Here is a 19,461-nt window from a genome sequence, read left to right as displayed (position 1 = left end):
CTGCTTCCCAGCAGTCTCAGCGGTGACGAGGGGTGCAGGGGCCCCTCACAGTCCAGCCCACAGTGCGTTACGCCAGGGGCCCCGGCTGGGAACCCACCTGGGACAATAAGCAGCCTCTCCGCGCCCCCCAAGTTGACAGGCCAGGGTCCTTTTTTCTTCCTTCGCAGCAACCCCCCCCAAATACACAACAGGGGACCCCACAATCCACAAGGCGGGAGGGAGGAGGGGTTTCAGCACATCCACAGGCCGGCTCCTGCGACAACGGGGGGAGCAGGGACCCCAAAACAGAAGGAATGGGGAGAAACAGGGGGGCGGGGGGCAATGAGGTCTGTCCCGGGTCGGGGAGGGGGAGGTGGTGATGGAGGGGGGGTGTGCAGAGTCCGAGGGGTCCAATTCCTCCTCCTCCCTCAGACAATACAGCTCGGCTCCGAACCTGCCCTGGCCAAAATGGCGTCCGAGAAAGATCGGATGTGGCGTCAGCGTCTCATTAGCATGAGGGGGGGACTCATTGTCCGACGAGGGACCCGGCGGGAACACCAGTCCTGCTAGACAGGGGGCCACAGACAGCCAGGGAGCCGAGGAGAAGCTCGCACGAGACAGCTCAGCTCTCGGGGAACGGGGATCAATCACTCCCTCACGCACCCGGTATGCGGCTCCTGTGAAGGAAAGAAAAACCGACGGCGGCAACCGCCAGGGGGCGCCTTTTTTGGCGGATGGATATATAAGATGGATGAAGAGAGAAGATTCTGTGTGGGGCTGTGGTGTTGGTGTGTTATTTTTTTGGAGGTATCATTGCGCTGCCGGGTCTAGATTCTAGGACCAGGTCACGTGGTGCAGTTGGGTCGTCTCAGTGCTGCAGGCATGTGGTGAGGGTCATGGGTGGTGCAGCTTGAGGGTCACTTCAGGCTTGTGGCTCCTTGGGGTGTTTTGGAGGCTGCTGCATGCCATTGTTGACATTAGCCCCTGCTGCAAGGTGTGAGGCTCACTTGGGTTGGGTATTTATTTTTAAATAGTGATCAGCCAGATTAAGCAGAGGTCCTGCTAGGCCGTTCTTGGACCAGGGTGGAGGTGTGAAGGTGTCAAACTCAACTGCTTCTTTACAATGGAGCTGCTAACATTGACCAATAATGAACAATACTATATCCTCATTATACATGGATAGGAGATATCCCAAAATTCCATTAAGGTTGTGAACTTCTGAGAAGTTGACATCAGGATCCTCCTCTGACTCCTTTGGGTCGGATGAATGGAGGATCGAGTTGGACCGCTCCATCGGTCAGGCTATAGAGTCTTAAGGTAAAGTTGATGCTTTTTGTTGGCCCAACACAGAAAAGGTGTGAAGTCACATAAGCTTTCAGGACCTAAGACAGGTCCATGGACTAGCTGTAGAGTGCCATCTTAGCGGCAATTTTACCATCAAGGCAGTAATTACCCCTTTGCCCCATCTCCTAAGGGTTGTGGACCATCTTCCTTATAATGGTTCTGATGTCTGGAATGCACAAAGGTCTTTGTATCTTCTATAATTGATACAAATTCCATTCTTTTATTTTGTAACTGGTTTCTGCAACTTTATAACTATCTGAGGCCAAAGCAGGAGCGTTGGCCACCTGCCACAGTATCGTGTCAAATGATTTATTCTGCAATTAAAAGCCGGTGTATGCAGAAAATGTTTGTCTACAGCAATATTAAAATTGCGGATAGCAGTTAGTAAAATTATAGCCCGTGAGATTGCGTGTTAGCTTTACGCACAGGTCTATAACCTTTATTAAAATTATCATTTTTAAACCCGTGTCTTAACCGCCAATCCAGAAGAGAGACAGAGTTCAAAAGGAAAAATATGTATAGAATGTATAGAAACGTCACAATTCATCGAAGTTCATATACAAGCAGCTTTTTTACCCATTTAAAGAGACATTCCAACCATCATATAGACTTTAATGCATATGATGGCTGAGAGGTCCCTTTAGGTTTCTGTGATGTCCCTTTTGGAGATTCTGCAGATTTTTCCCCATAAGCGTTGCCCCCTCCCCTGCCATATGTTTGGCGCTGGCTTGTGCGAGAGTTCCATGGGGTCTAAATAGGTCACTATTTCTACAGTTCACTTGGCGTCAGATTGAAGCTGCCAGCGCAGAAGTTTCTAAAGCTACATAGTTGCTGAGTATTGGTCTGGAAAGGTTTGCAGACATTAAAGTTCTGGGGCTCCAAGGAACCACCGTAGGAGCCACCCTGGCCAAATGGTAGGTCTGGGATCACTGGTGACGGTACCCGTCTGGTCTACATTTCCCAAAAAGCAAAGCGTGAAGGCATCCCAATGGACTCCAGAAGAGCATTCAGGGACCTACGGTCCACCCTTGCCTCATCTACAGTCAACGTTTATGGCTCCACCTTAAGGAAGATCCTGGGCAAACATAGTATTTGTCGCAGAGTAGCGAGGCAGAAACCACTACTCTCTCACAACAACAGTTCTCTTGAAGAGCATCTAGCGTTTACAAGAAGAACCCTGAAGCTCCTTTTATTTCTGCACCAACATTCTATGGACATCTGATTAAGATTAGAACTTTTTGGGTAGCCTTTTTTTGCCATCATGGCAGGAACCGTGAACTCTTAGTATCAAAAGCCCACGGAGATGTTGCGCCAGAACCTGAAACGCACTACAGTGAGCTAAAGCATTGAGGAGCGAGTGAAAATCCCCCAACGTAATGGCAGAGACCATTTACTAATCACAGGAGAACTTGATCGTGGTGATTCCTGCTAATAGTCTTGCATCTAATGGGCGTTATTTCTTCCCTCGGGTTCCCTTTTATTTAATACTAAGTTTTGCTCACAGATCTAATGACCTTCAGTCATTACCAGGAGTATTTAATATGTATATATATATATATATATATTTAAAAAAATAAATACTAATAATTAATAATAGTTGGTTACTGTGTTTTGGCATGTCTGGGCCATTCATGCAAAGGTGAGGTTTTGTTATTATTGTTTTGTTTTATATAGCACCATCATACTCCGCAGCGCTGTACAAAGATTTCATCGTGTTTTCACTTAGCCGTATAACAACACCAGGCCGACAAACACGATTTAATCCGTGTTTAATGAAGAGATCGTTTCCCAACAGCGGTTCAACATAAAAACACTCATTCCGGGGATTTCGATATTCTAGAAAAGCAATGCTGCACAAAAGGCAGTCCGTGTGCGTAGAACGCTATCAAAATTATTTCCAAAAAAATCAAAAAAAGATATTAACTATTCGGGCGCTTGATAGCACCTATTCAATCTTGGTCGTACAAATCAAGGGGGGCAGCAACAGACTTCCGGTCCAGATCATGTGGTCGCAAACAATGTTAAAAGCCCCTTTAAAAAGGAAACTATCTCGTTGCCTCCCAGCTTGGACTCTCCGTAAACACGATCCACGAATGAAATCGGAACCTGTTAGGATGTAAACAACAGGAACACAATATGTTTTATTACAACGTGAGTCAGTGCAACAGTAAGGGTTAGAAGATACAGAATACGGGCCATGTTTGCCCTTCCTCTCCAGACTAAAGCTGATTTTTTATGGACTTTTTAAACAGGAGGAAAAAAATCTAAATCAGTTTTCAAATCACCCAAATTTGAAAAGTTTTGCCAAAATTAGACGAAGACCCCGGCTCCCCAACTTATCCTGAGGGACTCAAAGCCGATAGTAAGGACGGGGAGTCATCATGGAGGCTCGGGCTAACTAACCCGCTCTCATGGTCAAGAATAACTGATCCGAGAAAGCTGGAAGCCTCGGTGTACAAACACGGAGCATGGTCTCATGGAACGGGGCTTGGAATGTTTCTATGTTGATTCCTATATAAATGTTACATTTAAATCGTCCATCTGACTTATCTGAACTGCGTTTAGCCAACACGGCATAAAACCTCCTTTCTATTCAGAGTTTCTTTGCCATTTAAAATGGTTTGGATCTTTTAGAACCAGCATTCGATAAAATAAACAAGGTAATAAATGTAAGGCGTTAGTAATACTTAAATACGCTCAATCAGGAAGTAATAACGAAAAAAACCACAAATATTAGCATTTGTAATTCAATACTGAGCTCCAGAATATAACCAAAAATAGTTACTGCATTGGATCTCCTCATCCGAGCCCAGTGCGAAAAACATTTCGAAATGATATAAATGTGCTTGGCTCTCGGCTTTCATGCGTCGCGTATGCAAATGACTGTCCGCTGGGCTATTAATTTGCATATGAGGGATGCACCATTACGTCCAATAATTGACTTAAACATTTGTACTTTGTATACCCGCATATGCAAACTAATGATTAACAATTTGCATATGGGGAAACAGGGCAAAGGGGGTGGAGCTCAACTTTAAAGCCCATTATGTGTTGATCTGTAGATCACAAAGCAAGCGTGAATGTGTGTGTTATACCTTAACATTTCAAAGTAAACGGACTCGTGTAGTTACAGCATTTGTGGACTGGTAGGTTTATTAAGTAAATTCACGGTCCCTCATTAATTCTTCTAATAGAGTTTTTCCAAGGCATAGACAGAATAACCAAGGCCTATTACTTCCTACTAAACCACACAAAGGGAGACGTCGGCGTTCCTCGTATCTGCAAGTCGTACTGACATGCTTAAGATGGCTGCCGTGGATCGGGTCAGAATTAGTCATTGCCTAGACTTCTGCCACCTACAGGACAGTCTGGAGTATTGCAAGGCAGATTAACAATAATAAATATACACATTGGGTCGCACATTTATGAGTATAGGAGCTGAAACTCTGGCAGGGATCAGCAACAACACATAAAATTAGCCATAAAACTCAAACTCTTCCATAAGCCTCGTCGAGCAATAATTCACTTGCTGGTTTTCGTAGTTCTACTTCTTGAGTAACAAGAAAGAAGAACCTTGAGAATCTGCTATGCTTTGAGCAGTTTTGTGACCCTCACAGCCGGGACCCAACTGAGTTACCTTGTTGCTTCACCGACTGCTTCCAAGACCACTTGACCTCAGCATCAATTATGGAAAGTCTTACCTCACCTTGGCTACATCATACCCAATGGGTGCTCAACTGGGAACGAGCCCCGGAGGCTGCTGGGCTATGAGCCAGTCTGATATTAAGGAATTTTTTATCTAATTTCATGAAACTGTTAATATGTGCTCAATTTTCAAATTCCTTGTACAAGATCAATGATGAGAAAGCCTAAAATCTTGGTGCCGTGGCCCTCGGCTCAGTGGCTTTAGTGAAACCCATGGCTTTTTTTTTCTTCTGCCTTGGGACCGCCTGTAGCTTTACCTCTCCGATGCTGTAGTTTAGCTGCCGCGCTCGCACAATCATTTCCATCTGAAAGACGTAGCCCTTTGAGACGCATCTTTCCACCAACTTCTGAAGGACCTCTTTCCTGTACAATCTGCGGAAAAAATGGTAAAGTTTTATTTAAAACGATGAAACCAGAATTAACGATTTTGGAAAACGAGTACATTATACAGTCACCTATGGCTAATGATTGCGTCTCACGCTCAGTGAAGGGACACCACGCTAGTAAGAGGTTAAAGACCTCTCATCATACAATGCTACGGAATACGCTAGCTCTTAAGAAGAATGATATTTGGCAATCAGTAGCATACCTGAAACTTCCGGTTAAATCCGAGGCACCTGGTCTCAGTAAAACCTGAGTGATAAAGTTGGCCCCACGGCTGAAAAAGCAAAAATAAAAGGTCTTTAAAAATGAAAAAAAAGCATTTTTCACAGCTTTTAACATTAAACTCATGTATTTATCCAGATAGCATGTGCATTTAGCTTTGCAATCGGTATACATGTTTCGGAGGTATGAGTGTAACGATTGGATGAGGAGGACCCCGGATGGCGGAGCGAGCCAGGCAAACAGGAGCCAGGAGTAGCCAGGAGAGCTGGAACCGAGAATCAGGTCTGGTAACCGGTAAAGCAGGAAGCCGAATCAAATCCAGAAGAGTAGTCAAACAAGCCGAGTCAATACCAACGATCAGAGAACAGGAGCCAAATCAGAAAACAGGAGCCAAGTCAGCAAGCCGGGTCAAACGAAGAAATAGTCACAGCAAGTCGCACAGGAAAACCACAGAATACACCAACCAAGGGTGACCCAAAAGAGGAAGTCCAGGTTTAAATAGGGACAGGTGGAGGTGTGTCCTGCACTAAGGAGGTCACCAGAGGTTATAAGAACACCTTACAGATGTAACGTGTAATATTAAGTTTTATGTAGCTGTGCTACCTGTTTGCGGTGAAGACGCCGACCGGGTAGCGGTGGTACTCGCTTCCCCGGGAAGCCGGCACGGGACCGGAGAGGCAGGTAAGTCCTTACAATGAGGTTGTTTTGTTATATTAGGGAACCTGAGGTTGATGGCAAAAGGTGGCAAAACTAGCACATTAACTCTCCCCTACCCTATTAAAACGGCCAGATTCTATCAGCTTCCAGCAGTGAAAAGACGGGTCTCTATTTCATATTATTTCACATTGCGTTAGAGAACAGTTTGGGGGGGGGGGGGGTGGAAAAAATCTTTTATACATTTTACTAACCTTATTACTTTTCTTTTTAAATCCCATCCATAAACTCCGCCGTTTCCAGCGTATCGGGTGCCAGACACAACATCAAAGTTACCCTCCTTTTGCTTCCTGTACAATAGAGAGAGAAAAAAGCATTGGCATTTAACCAAGAAGGTTCCAGGATGACTGATGAAACCCCAAAACATTTCTGCCAATCAGCAAAAAGTGAATTTTTGGCATTTAAGCCTGTGAATTATTTATAAAAAAAAAAATAGTTACACTTTGGATGTGGTGATCAAGTTATGTATTATACTTTATATAATATATCAGCATTAATTCTACCCGAGTGCTACATCATGGAACAAAAATGATCCGTCACCTTTCAACATTTTGATAATTGATATTTTTGAAATGTTACCCACCTTATAAACTCAGGTATGAATTTGGGCTGAAAAGAAACAAACAATAAAGTTTATTTGATGAGAAGACAATCACAAAACACTTGAAATTAAATACTTCATTAGCAGAACTTACATGATGGGAGAGGTCGGCGTCCATGATAATAACGAAGTTGCCGGTGGCATGTTGCATCCCGTGGACGTATGCAGTACCTGGGGTGGACAATCGTGTGAATTAACTATTTACAGACAGTCAGTCTGTTTTATAACGAGCTGCTCTTTCAGAAACCACTTTCCATACAGCGGGGACCTGGCTAACACCACCAGGCTGGGCCATACCATTTTTTAAGCAAAGGGTACATAGACACTGGGATATTACTGGAGACAGACATGCCGACGTCCGCAAATGTTTCACACGGATCTATAATATTACCTAAAATACAATGTTTTGGCCTCGTGTGGCCTTAGTCGTGCCATCGTTCCTTTTTGTTTGGGTGAACATTTGTTGGTTCAGCTCAATAAGAGTAGAAGTGCTAGCCAGACCTGAGCTGGCTCACATTCCTATCCCCAATTATTACTTTGGCAAGGACCATATGCTACAAAACATGGAACCATGTAGATAAGACTCATCTTGCCTGATGTTTTTTTATTCCTACTGTAAAAACCTCATGTCTCACGCAGTCCTTGGTCTTCAGGCTGGCCCCCTGTGTATTCTATGTAAGCTTGAATATTAGCCGGCTGCTCTCTCTGCGTGAACGGTAATGGAAGCTTGCGGAACACCAAATGGTTTTTTTTGGCTGGTTTTTCCGCTAGAAGGTCTTTCGGGCCCGAATACTAACACAGCGTCCCAGGGATGATGTGATTTCAGGGACAGTACTTACCCAGACCTAATTTCTTTGCTCTGGGACGAAGTAGCTGCAATGACAAGAAATTGGTAAAATTATACAGACTGTTAGAACACTTTCCAACACCAAAAAACCCAAAACAAAACAACAACGTAGCATCTGAAGCCTAATCGATATGATGTTCTCATTAATTTATTAGGCTACATGAGACTTGCTTACTACAAGGTTTATGTTGGAATCTATTCTTTCTTCTTAAGATTTGTGGCATAGCAATCTATAGTGTAGATCACATCATGCGTTACACTCACGGTGGTTCCAGTTGTAGTTTATTTATTTAAAAAAAATCAAAAAACATCAAACAAGTCTCGATTATACATGATTAAACTATGCCCGTTGGTACATTTCTTGAGAAATAGTAGAATATTATTTGCTGAATTTGACACTTTTGTTACCGAATGCTTCATTATTAAGGCCAATAATAGTGTTCTTAAACGCAAATGAACAGTTTCTACATTATGTGAAATGCTGCTTCTTCACAAATTCTTACGTAATCGAAAAAAAAGATACCAACAATCGAAAAATACGTACGATTTTGTCAGATCCATAGATTTTTTCCAATTGCTTTGCAACTTCCAAAGTGCCATCTGGGCTTCCGTCATCAATGATTATAATTTCATAAAGATACCCACTAAAAAATAAAAAAAAAACAGGAATTAATATATCAGATGTAGTATAATACGGATATGTAGAAGAAAAGTAAAATTACACGATACTTTAATGTATATGAAAAATGGAAGAATAGTGTAACTTACATTAAAGTGAAACTGACAACTAAAAAATAAATTAGCATGAATTATGGGATATTTTTACATTTAAATAGAGACAATTTGTATAATAATGTTTATAAGATGTAGAAGCTGGATGGAATATATAGGAGTGATGGGAGTGATAAAGGGCCACTGGAACGCAGGAGTGATGGGAGTGATAAAGGGCCATTGGAACGCAGGAGTGATGGGAGTGATAAAGGGCCATTGGAACACAGGAGTGATGGGAGTGATAAAGGGCCATTGGAACGGCAGGAGTGATGGGAGTGATAAAGGGCCATTGGAACGCAGGAGTGATGGGAGTGAAGATTCCATTAAAAACCAGCCGTTTCCAGTCATTTACTTCATTGGATTTCTGATCCAATTCATGTTATTTTAGGGGACAAAATCTGCTTTTCTTTCAGAAACGAGGAAATGTATATGTGCCGCAAATGTTTGAGGTGTTATGTAAATGTAACCTGAAAATCATGATGGACGCAAAGGGGTTTTGGATATTTGTAATACATCTGACGGCAAAACAGTGCTGGAGTTGGATGAGCTGAAAAGAGGTCCAAACCGTAGCCCAGGCTCAGCTCATCCAGCGATGTTGGACTTGCCTTTGGGTCAGGGCTCATTCTACCAAAATACCGAATAGTAGGAGGTGTGCGAGTTCCCGAGTTACCCAGCCCAATCATGCCTGCGGTCTCCAGAATACGTGCGTGGACAACGAAAAGGGAATTGTTAGCGGTGAAATCTGCGTCGGTGACCCCTATCACTCCCTGCCGACCTCCGCCTCTGGACTATGTTGGGGGACAGCTGACATGGGCCCCTGAATTAAGGCTGCCCCTTTGGTCTGTGTTGAAGACAGCGCTGTTGAGCAGACTCACACCCCTCTCAGTTGATGACCCTATAGAGATCACCCATCATTTATTTACTGCCCCCCTCTCATATTATTATATATCCCATCAGAGGTGTGACTGACAGGACAAGCTCCAGTATGGATGGTCCCAGGCAGCAGATACAGGACACCTCCATGACCAGTGATGCAAGGACCGCAGGGCCACCTGAACCCATCCCGGCCAGGCCGGCCTCCGTACCTCTCTCCGAAATACTTCACCAGCAGCCAGACTATGAGCGGCAGGTTCTCTCTTTCATTATAAGTCGGTAGAAGAACCGAATACTTGTCACCTCCTTCCACATCTCCCTTCCCGGATCGCCTCTTATCCGCGGTTACCATGGCTGCTACACCGGCCCGGATCTGACAGCTCAGCTTACTTCCGCCCGGCTGACGTCACGCGCGACACCTGCCCTTCAGCCAACCACCACTCAGCTTGGGGAAACTGGGCGTTCCTACCTGTAACCAATTACATGCGAATACCCCTTTTGTTAGATGCATGATGATTGGTTGCCCAAACTTTCCCCTACCATTTGTATTACCTGCCAGTCTTAGTCAATTATCAATAATTTTAATACACAAATAATACTAATACATGAATATATACTATTATTTTACATTAATTATAAAGTATAATAGCACAAGCAACTATTATTATTGTTATTTTTAATCACTGAATCATTATAATAAAATACTACCACTATTGATAAGCTTAACAACAATAATAATAACAATAATAAAAAATATTGCCACTGTTATTATTATTAGTGAATAATTATAATAAAAAACTACTAGTATTATTATTATTATCACTATTATGCAAGAAGCATTGCAAAATCTTTCCCCAAAGTGCACAAATAAATATGCATATAAACAGCAGGTAACTTTACCAAGACACAGAAGACGTGATCGCTGCCAGTTTTTTTTTAATTTTCTTCCAAGAAGGAAAATGGCCTATTTTATTAACCGCAATTAATAATAATACAAGCTTTATTAACAAATTGAATATTTCAAATGTCATGGAAATGAGAGGGTACCTCTGATCTCCTAAGAAGCCATAATCATGGAGGAATCACAGCTAGAAGCATAGGACCTGCAGATCGGCCCCATTCGGCCGTCTAGTCGCCTGTAAAAGACTTTAATCGGTCGTTGGTCTCGTCTTAGATTCGCGAGCCGTATGCCTATCCCATGCGTGTTTAAATCCCCTCGCTGTATTACCCTCTACCACTTCTGAATGGAGGATGTTCCATTTATCTACCACCCTCTCAGCAATGTAAAATGTATTTCCGTTACATCTAAACCCGACCCTCTAATTTGATATTGTGATCTCTTTCTGCTCACTGATGCCCCGATGTTTCATGAAAGACCCAAGTGTTGTGTAGCTAAGTGACCCATTTTTAGAGATGGACATTTTTTTTGCGCAGCTCTATTAGGAGGCCATATCCGCTCCAGACACCCAGTATTTTGTGCTACACCTGGCAGAGGAATAAGAAACATCTGGCAGAACAGCTGCTGCACACTGTAATTCTATTGACCCTGCAGGGGCATCCAGTCCCTACTTGTGTTAGCTTAGCTGTAATATTAATATTAAACACTAGAGGGCACCAAAGTAACATGTAACTGCAACTAACAAAGAAAATGCAATATTACCATTTAAAACCATGTCTATCTATCTATCTATCTATCTATCTATCTATCTATCTATCTATCTATCTATCTATCTATCTATCTATCTATCATCTATCTATCTATCTATCTATCTATCTATCTATCTATCTATCTATCATCTATCTATCTGTCTGTCTGTCTGTCTGTCTGTCTATCTATCTATCTATCTATCTATCTATCTATCTATCTATCTATCTATCTATCTATCTATCTGTCTATTTAGCATTTGACATTAAGATTAAGATCATTAAGATGTTGTCAGAGAGCAGCTATATCTCTATTTCTACTTTAAATTTGCTTTAACATGACCAAAGTGCATTTTTTCCCATTATTGCGCTTATTTAATGGTGTTTGGAGATTATAACAACACGTGGGTGCCATGGAAGCAACTTTTACATTCTCTTCTTCCTTCTGCATGTTTATTCCTCCCCATAAAGTTATCTCTCCCCTGTTGCTGATTTGTTGATCATTAGGGATTGGTTTGGGCAGAATTTAAAGGGCTGGGAAAGACGACAGGGAAGGTTGACGCATGAAATCAATTGATATGCCAGTTCTGCCACCTTTTGCCACACATCTCAGCTTCCCGTAGCTACAATAGTCTCGTAGCATGTTTCTAAGAAGGACATTTTCTGTTGAACAATGAGAAACGTGGCACATCTGGAGAGGAAAGAGGGACTATGGCTTTTAGGAGCTATGAAGGGACATGTCTTGGTAAAAGCCCCTCCCCTAGTCACGCCCATAGACACACCCCTAAGTGTTTTCCTTCGGCAGATTAAAATGTCGGGATTATGAAAATAGCTACTGTTAAGATCCTCCCCTTGGACACACCCAAAAAAGGAGCACGCTAGGCGCATCCATGCCTAGAATCCGGCCCTGGCGGTATCCTGTATATGAACTAACCATCTGTTTACAGATACCTCATTATTCTGTATATATAATTATCTTATTACATCAGCCGAAAACCTTTGACTTTAGTCTTAGCCTGTGGTACCCCCAGAACCTTAGCCCGTTTGGCTTTGCATTCCACTTGCCCCTGTTATAAAGGTGTAGCCAATAGGTAGACCCCCAGAAGTTGCAGAACTGAAACTCCCAGAATGCTCAGGTAGCCTACAGCTAAGTGACCACAACAATAGTGTAATGGTGTCATAGTTTTCCAACACTGGACAAGCTCCTGATGACTGCTATTACTAGTTTGTCCACCATGCCCCTTGATGACCATGACCTTGATGACCCACGGTTGGGAACATGGGTGCTACAATAAAGCCTTCTTGGATCTTCAGGATCTCTACACCTTGTGTCTCTCTCACTCTTGAGATGTCTATCGAGATAACTATCGCCATCAAGTTCTCTCTTTCTTCTTCTACCAAATCAAAGTTCTCCTTCCACTCTTTTTTTTTATCTTCCTAAATGACACCACAACGTCTCTTCAAAGTACTTCAAGTACTTCATTCCACCTTCCAACCAAAAATGTGCCGGAATCTACCATATCTCTCAACCTTTCCATATAAAAACACCTCGTACAACACCACATTCTAAAATAGACATGAATAAGGAATGTTTTTCATCGTACGATTCCAGGAGAACCGTATGTCATACATATCAATTAATCAAAAGGGCATCATTTTATCAGTAATTCTGTTGTTGTTGGATACGATGAAATCAGAAGAAACATTCTTTTGGGCACCAGATTTAGAACATTCGGCCTAATGCGACATTGACGAATCGCTGATCCTATTAACCGATGGCGAGGGCCAATCAATATGCACTCTGAGATAGAGCCCTTGTATGCCGTTTTTGCTGTGTGCATTAAAACCGATCCCATTAAGAATTGCTATTCAAAACACAGTACTTTTCTGACAGTTCTCATGAATTATTAAAGTTCTCCACGATGCTGGAAAATAAATAGAGACTGCTGCCCCTCTAACGCACAAATAAAATATATATATTTTTTTATAGGACATCACTCATTAGAATAAATACATCTGCTGCCTATACCCAACTCCCACCACTAGATGGCGATATTGCACCGTGCGAAACTTGTCATGCGCTTGTTGAGAAGACAACATCTGCTCCGTCACTCTGCAGGACTGCGAAGATTAAATGTCTTAAACGTATACATTTCAAATGAATTCAAATTTATTTATTAATAAAATATTATTTCATGAATGTAGGGCAGATATCTAAACAGCCAATCGGAACCAGGGGTCAGGTGCATGCTGGGAATGATGGCGCCTTATATCGAGGCCTTAAACTTTGGGTAACTGCCCTGTTGTTAACCAAAACCCACTTAGATAAAGGTTGTATGGCCTGCTTTGTTACTTGTTGTAACCTACGATGGGTGGCATTCAAATGCAGGTTGATCCGCTCAACAACCAGAATGGGAAATCTCAAACTAGAAAGTCTGGGCAACACCGCAGATACTTCAACAATGAGGTCATGGCTTCTTTGTTATAAAGTGATGTCACGTATTAAATTAGGGTATTCAATATTAAAGAAAAACTTGAATAGAATATCTATAGGTTATTGCATACCTATTCTTCCATTTGAAGTGTAGATATTCAATTAAAAAAAAATTCTCCAAAAGAAATAGTCATGCAAGACGTCTTCTTCTGAGACTTCACGGCCCACGGGCCCAGTGTGTACATACCTGGAAACTCTTCGGTATTCGCAAATCTTCGCCAATTATGGGACTTCAACTTGGGTATGGTTGATCTCAAGGTGGGCGACCAGCATTTGACCCTTCCCACTTACTGGCAGGTTCCACCCCCTCCCCACCCAATTTAAGATGATTGAGATAGCTCCACCCTTGTATACAGCTAATCCCACCTCTAGGTGTGGTTAGTCTCACCTCTTTGTTTTAGCCACACCCTTCCTTCCTGCCTACAAGGAGCCCTGGGAAGAGAGGGACCATTCCTGGGAAGCTCCCGAGTGTGTAGCAGTGTTTATCGACAATTTATTAACCATGCAAACACAAATAGCATATGAATGCATCTTGATGGGCCTGCATATTGGAAAATTATCCAGATTTGACCATTTTTCGATTGCCCCTCCCACTTACCGGCCTTTAAAATAGAGGAGCATTTTGTATAAAAAAAAAAAATAAAAAAAAAAGATATTTTTGTAATTAAGATACATAAAAATGAAAGACATATTCACCTTTTTATTGAACACAATTTAAGTTGATACATCTGTATTTACATAAATATATATATATCTATACACATCTCTTATAAATAATATAATTTATGACAAAAATACGATTTACAATAAAGTGGATTTTGTGTAACATTTGTGCAGAAACAAAACAAAAAAAATACATGATTATTAAAGCTATAAACGTCTTGGAGGCAGATTCCTTTCTCTCTTTTTTTTGTTGCAATAAATTGACATTTAGGTTAATTAGTGTTTGCAAATGTTTCATTCTAGAATATGTATTATATTCTTGCAAAAGAAATTTGGGACCCAACGCTGAAAAACATGCCGCAGCATAAGCTATAAGGTGTGACGTCAAACAGAACGCAAACATCTTTTTTCCCCAGACATTAGGAGGACACCATTAGTGGAGTGAACAGCTGAACATTTGGCTTCTAACACATTCAAACATTGATTGGGACTCTGTTGGGACTGAAAGAGTTAACGGAGCAACGTAACAAGAAGTACTCCCCCCTTCCACAATCCCATGGCTATTCCAGTGGCCGGACGAAGGATTCTGTAGGATACAAATAGGAGGCATTCTAGAGCAGTAGATGATGGCCACAGATGGGACCTTTGGTTGTCTAGGTTAGTTCTAGAGCAAGACAAATAGCCTAACGTCAGGCTTTTGCTCACTTCCCTTTGCGTCGAGTTTCCGTGTCCATTTGCGTCAAAAGTGGCATGCGCTGTGACATCAGCGATCGCTATGATGGCTATTATGGCTTGATGAACACACAAAGTTTGTTGGAAACTCCGGCAACAACTTTATTTTTTCGATGCGGGTCAAAATTTTTGCCTTTCTGTGGTTCCGCCGTCTCTGATGGTTCAATCATCTGTGGAGTTCTAATAACATTTTGGGTGGCAGAAATCACAGAATGGGAAGAACTAACCGGTTTCCACAAAAGAAGGCAAGCCCAAAAATATTAAAATCTTAATTTATGTTCCTAGAGAATTTATTTGTACATTTAACACTTTCAGAGGCAGAAAAATGCAACGTATCGAATAAGTCACACGATGAAGATTCTGAATTCTGGACTACTTGTTCCCGTCAGTAGAATTCTATTGAGGAGGCTTTTGTTTTAGGCACTCAAGGGGCTAACGTTCAATTTGATGGGTGGGCTTGGTGATACTCAGTATAACTTTAGAAGATGCCGTAGTTTTGTTCTTGTAAAGCATTGCCAGCTACCGCTTTTTAAGTGCTCTTTCAGCAAATCCGATGACATTTTCATGTAGACACAGCTGGGCGTTCAAAGTCATCTCCTTTCAATCATTGTCTTTAGCCTCTGAAGACATGCTTTCAAACAATATGTCGCTCCCGTGTGAGATATTACTCAGCTGGGACTTCGTTTTCATCAGCAGCTGTGCTCTCCTGCAAATCAGCCTCTCCTGTTCCTGTTTCAGCTCAATGTACGAGCGCGAGAACGTATGGAAGATGGACGTGACCGGGAAGGCCATTAGTAGGATCCCGCTTAAAATGCTGCTGAGGGCCACCACTTGACCTGGGATACTCCGAGGCACCATGTCCCCGTAGCCTACCGTGGTCATGGTGATGACGGCCCACCAGTAACAGGCGGGGATACTGGTGAATTCCTGGGAGTCGGCCATTTCGTTTTCAATCAAGTAGAGGAGGGGAGCAAAAAGCGCGATGGCCACGCAGAGGAACAGGAGGAGAAGTCCGAACTCTCGAGTGCAACGTCTCGCGGTAAGCCCCAAAGTCTGTAGGCCCAACGAGTGCCTGGCAAGACGCATCACATACAAAATCCTCAAGGCACGGAGAATACGCAGCACCAGGCCGACTTTGTCTAGGTAGCTGTTGCCTGAACCTGGCCTTTTTTGGCCAGATGTTTTGTCGACGATCAACGTGATGTAGTAGGGCAGGATGGCCACGATGTCTATGAGGTTCAGAGGCCTTCTCAAAAAACTAAATTTGCTGGGCGCTTGAATGAAGCGAAGGATGAATTCCAGAGAAAACCATCCCACGCAGACCGATTCCACAATGAAGATATTGTAGCACATTTGAGAACACTGACCCTGTAAAAAAAAACAATAAAGAAAAAAATACTTAAATTATTGATGTGGCCACTTTAAAAGAAAAAAAAGGAGAAGAATTTTCAATAGAATGAAATCCTAAACCTTTGGCCAACCCCAACGGGCACTGAGAGATAGATTCAATATATAGATTTAATAGTTTAATGTATCTTAGGGCTTTATTGCATGGGGTTTGTGCACTGGATGTAGAATGTTCTTCTTAAAATAAAAAAAAACTTTTAAAGAAAATTAATAACTTTTGAATCATATTTCCCTGCTTACAAAAAAATATAATGATTGGAAAATGATGTATAATCAATCATTAAAAAAGTATTAGAACTCTTAATATACTTTGATAATAATTGAAATTTCATGGTGGGCAGCCATCTTTACTGTTTGCTACAATAGTCACAATTAGCCACTCCCATTTTCATATTACGTGGAAGCTGATTGGTGCAGACAGCCTTAGAAGGAAGAGGTCAACGTAAATTCTCCTCAAGTAAAGGAATCCTCAACTTTTAAGCCAAATTTCTTCAACGTAATAACAGTGATGGAAAAATGTAAAGAAAAAACCCCAAAACCTCAAGATCTAGGTATAGATCAAGGTATAGATCTAGGTTTCATTAGATTCTATTGTTGCGCCGCTGCTCCTGTCCTTTCATTGGCTATAATAACTTGTGTATGTTTACAATCCTCTAGAAAAAGACCAGAAAAAGCCATAGACTCATCCACGTGACAAAATATCATGGAAAGGGTAAAATGGAGAGGCGGCTTCAGGACTTATCTGTAGGTAGGATAAGACCTTCTCAAGACACGGTAATGCCAGGAATAAACCCAAAACGTTTATTGGTGGAGTTCTAGAACCCGCCAACTTTTAAGATTCTATTTTTTTTTTTTTTTGGTGGACATACAAATAAACTGCATGGATTTGACGGAACGTCTTACTTTTTCCTCCTCTTCTCGCATGTCAGGCATTGTGCTGATGGACAGGTTCACAGCCGTGATTGTCACAAACAACACGGACAGACAGGCAAAGATCTTTCCAGGAAGTCCAGACTGTGGTTTCTCCACCATGTTACGGAGGTGACGCATGCACGTGTCTAACTTGGTCTCATCCTCGGGTTCCGACGGGTTTTCGTTCTCAATCAGTTCATCTTCCCTCAGGTTGAGCTCGGCAAACTCTTCCATCTTCTGTAGGTACCTCCTTTTGCAACACCATTCCAGGTTGCCCTCCTCAATGCCCCAGTAAAGTAGTTCTTCCTGAAAGGACAACGCGCACATTTCACGCAGCAACCTAAGCTTTCCTACTCTCAGAAAAGTCAAAATTGTTCTAAACGCTCCTGGGTTGCGGTCAAAGAAAAACTCATTGCAGGTGACATCATAATCATCACAAATGCTCAAGATCTCATCAAAATTGCTACAAAGTTTAAGCTGCCCCAGGCGAGTCATGGGGAATTCGTCAAGGGTTGTCCATGGCAGAAGATACCGGATCCCACCAACATTTATTATGGCATGGTGCTTGCGGTCTTCGGGGTGAGCGCTTTGAAAGAGGTCCTCAGCGGGTTGGATGAGCTTTGCTCGTTTGTAGAAGATCCCTTTCAGAGATTCCGCTTCTGTAAAGAAGTTCTGGTTGAAGGAGGTATCGGAACCGCAGCTTAACGCGCTGTAGTCATAGTCAGAGTTTTCTCCTCCTAGAAGAGTCATGTTGACTTTAAAGACTCACATCCCTCCAACGTACCAACGGAGTAGGTCTGCAAAACAAGAAAATATATTGACTACATATACATGGAGCTTAACTCATTTAACTCTTTGGTTGATCGGAAACCAGTTGGCATCATGATAATAAATTCCACCCAGAATTCCTTTAGAAGAAAAGTTGATAGCCCATGGTAACCGAAGTTATTGATCCTACAGGAAACAATTATTATGAGGTGGATGATGTCATTTCTCATACAGAAGGGTCTATTACATTAACAAAACTCAGTTTGCGAGTAATTTGTTTAGTTTGAAACCACAAAATTACCCCCAAAATGTCATTTTTTTCATTGATTTGGTCCTTAAATGAACACCTGTTATTATTATTACTACTATTATTATTTAATAAAGGTCCGTTAAGCACGTTATGTCTCACCCATCCATCCCAGCTCTTTTTTTCAGTCGTTTCTGTATAATAACTTAAAAAAAAAAATCAACATATGTGAACAATGAGCTAAATATAGAGCCTGTTGTGTTGTTTAAATACTGTAAGAAAAACCATCTGTTTCCGCAGATCATATTATGCTTTTTGTACGCTGAAGTTCCTTTTACGACCGGCGAGCTCCGTAACAGACTAATTGCCGCACGGTGGGTTTGATTTAAAATCATGGCCTCTTTAGGTACAGCTATAGGTAAATATGACACTTAAATTATCACATGTTCAGATACATTAGAGCCAAGCAGGTTGATGATGATGATGATGGATTAAAGGACACCCCGCTCCAGCTAGCCCTGGATGGATCCAGGGTACCTTGCGTAGATGTCGCTTCCACTTCTGGTCCACCACTGGAAGGCTATGCCAAGTACCTACCACTACTTTATTAAAGGTGTACTCAAACTGTTGAGCGTCATAAAGCGTACACTCCTTTTCTCCCCATCGTTTGGAGAGCACATAGAAACTCGAAACGAAGCCTGTCCATGGACTGAAGGGCGTCCCACCGACGCAAAGAAAACATTTACTCTCTAATATACTCGGCAAATAGGCCTCGGGACATCAGTCCTTTTTATTCCTTCCTCTGAAGGTTAAAATCACACAAGAACAACATTACAAGCATTTGAAGATTGTAGCGTCTCTATATATGATCTCTATATAGGAGTTTAACTTGTTTCCCATCAATCTGGAGCATTAGGCACTACACCAACGGTGGATCCTTATTTATTTGATCTCCAAGTAATCAATGTTTCCCGGTGCAGCCCAGGGAAGTTATTTTTAATCAACTAACCCTTTTTAATACCAAAGCTGGTCAAAAAAGTGAAAATTTGTTCCTGGGGGGGCTATTTAAATAATGGCGGCATGCTAACCCCACCGCTCGTTCGCTGGTCAAGGGAGCGCCCACTAGTGTGCGTAACAGGTACTTCCGATGTTCT

At 42.1% G+C, this 19,461-nt stretch overlaps 2 protein-coding genes across 2 annotated transcripts; both read right to left on the bottom strand.

The window, feature by feature from the left end:
- Positions 1 to 3,075: 3,075 nt before the first annotated feature.
- DPM1 (dolichyl-phosphate mannosyltransferase subunit 1, catalytic) lies at positions 3,076 to 9,853 on the bottom strand. Its single transcript, XM_053453142.1, has 9 exons — positions 9,653 to 9,853; positions 8,341 to 8,440; positions 7,789 to 7,822; positions 7,044 to 7,120; positions 6,932 to 6,957; positions 6,543 to 6,638; positions 5,618 to 5,686; positions 5,286 to 5,400; positions 3,076 to 3,429 (listed from the first exon to the last, which is right to left on the bottom strand). Exons 1-9 carry the CDS (start codon positions 9,790 to 9,792, stop codon positions 3,325 to 3,327), a joined length of 762 nt encoding a protein of 253 aa, XP_053309117.1. The 5' UTR covers positions 9,793 to 9,853; the 3' UTR covers positions 3,076 to 3,324.
- A 4,405-nt stretch (positions 9,854 to 14,258) lies between these two features.
- Positions 14,259 to 18,048, bottom strand: KCNG1 (potassium voltage-gated channel modifier subfamily G member 1). Its single transcript, XM_053453530.1, has 2 exons — positions 17,284 to 18,048; positions 14,259 to 16,341 (listed from the first exon to the last, which is right to left on the bottom strand). Exons 1-2 carry the CDS (start codon positions 18,040 to 18,042, stop codon positions 15,574 to 15,576), a joined length of 1,527 nt encoding a protein of 508 aa, XP_053309505.1. The 5' UTR covers positions 18,043 to 18,048; the 3' UTR covers positions 14,259 to 15,573.
- Positions 18,049 to 19,461: the final 1,413 nt, after the last annotated feature.

Source organism: Spea bombifrons, chromosome 13 (genome assembly GCF_027358695.1).
Source record: "Spea bombifrons isolate aSpeBom1 chromosome 13, aSpeBom1.2.pri, whole genome shotgun sequence".
NCBI lineage: Eukaryota > Metazoa > Chordata > Amphibia > Anura > Pelobatidae > Spea > Spea bombifrons.
Note: the sequence above shows the minus strand (reverse complement) of the source record. Positions and strands in the feature narration are given on the sequence as shown.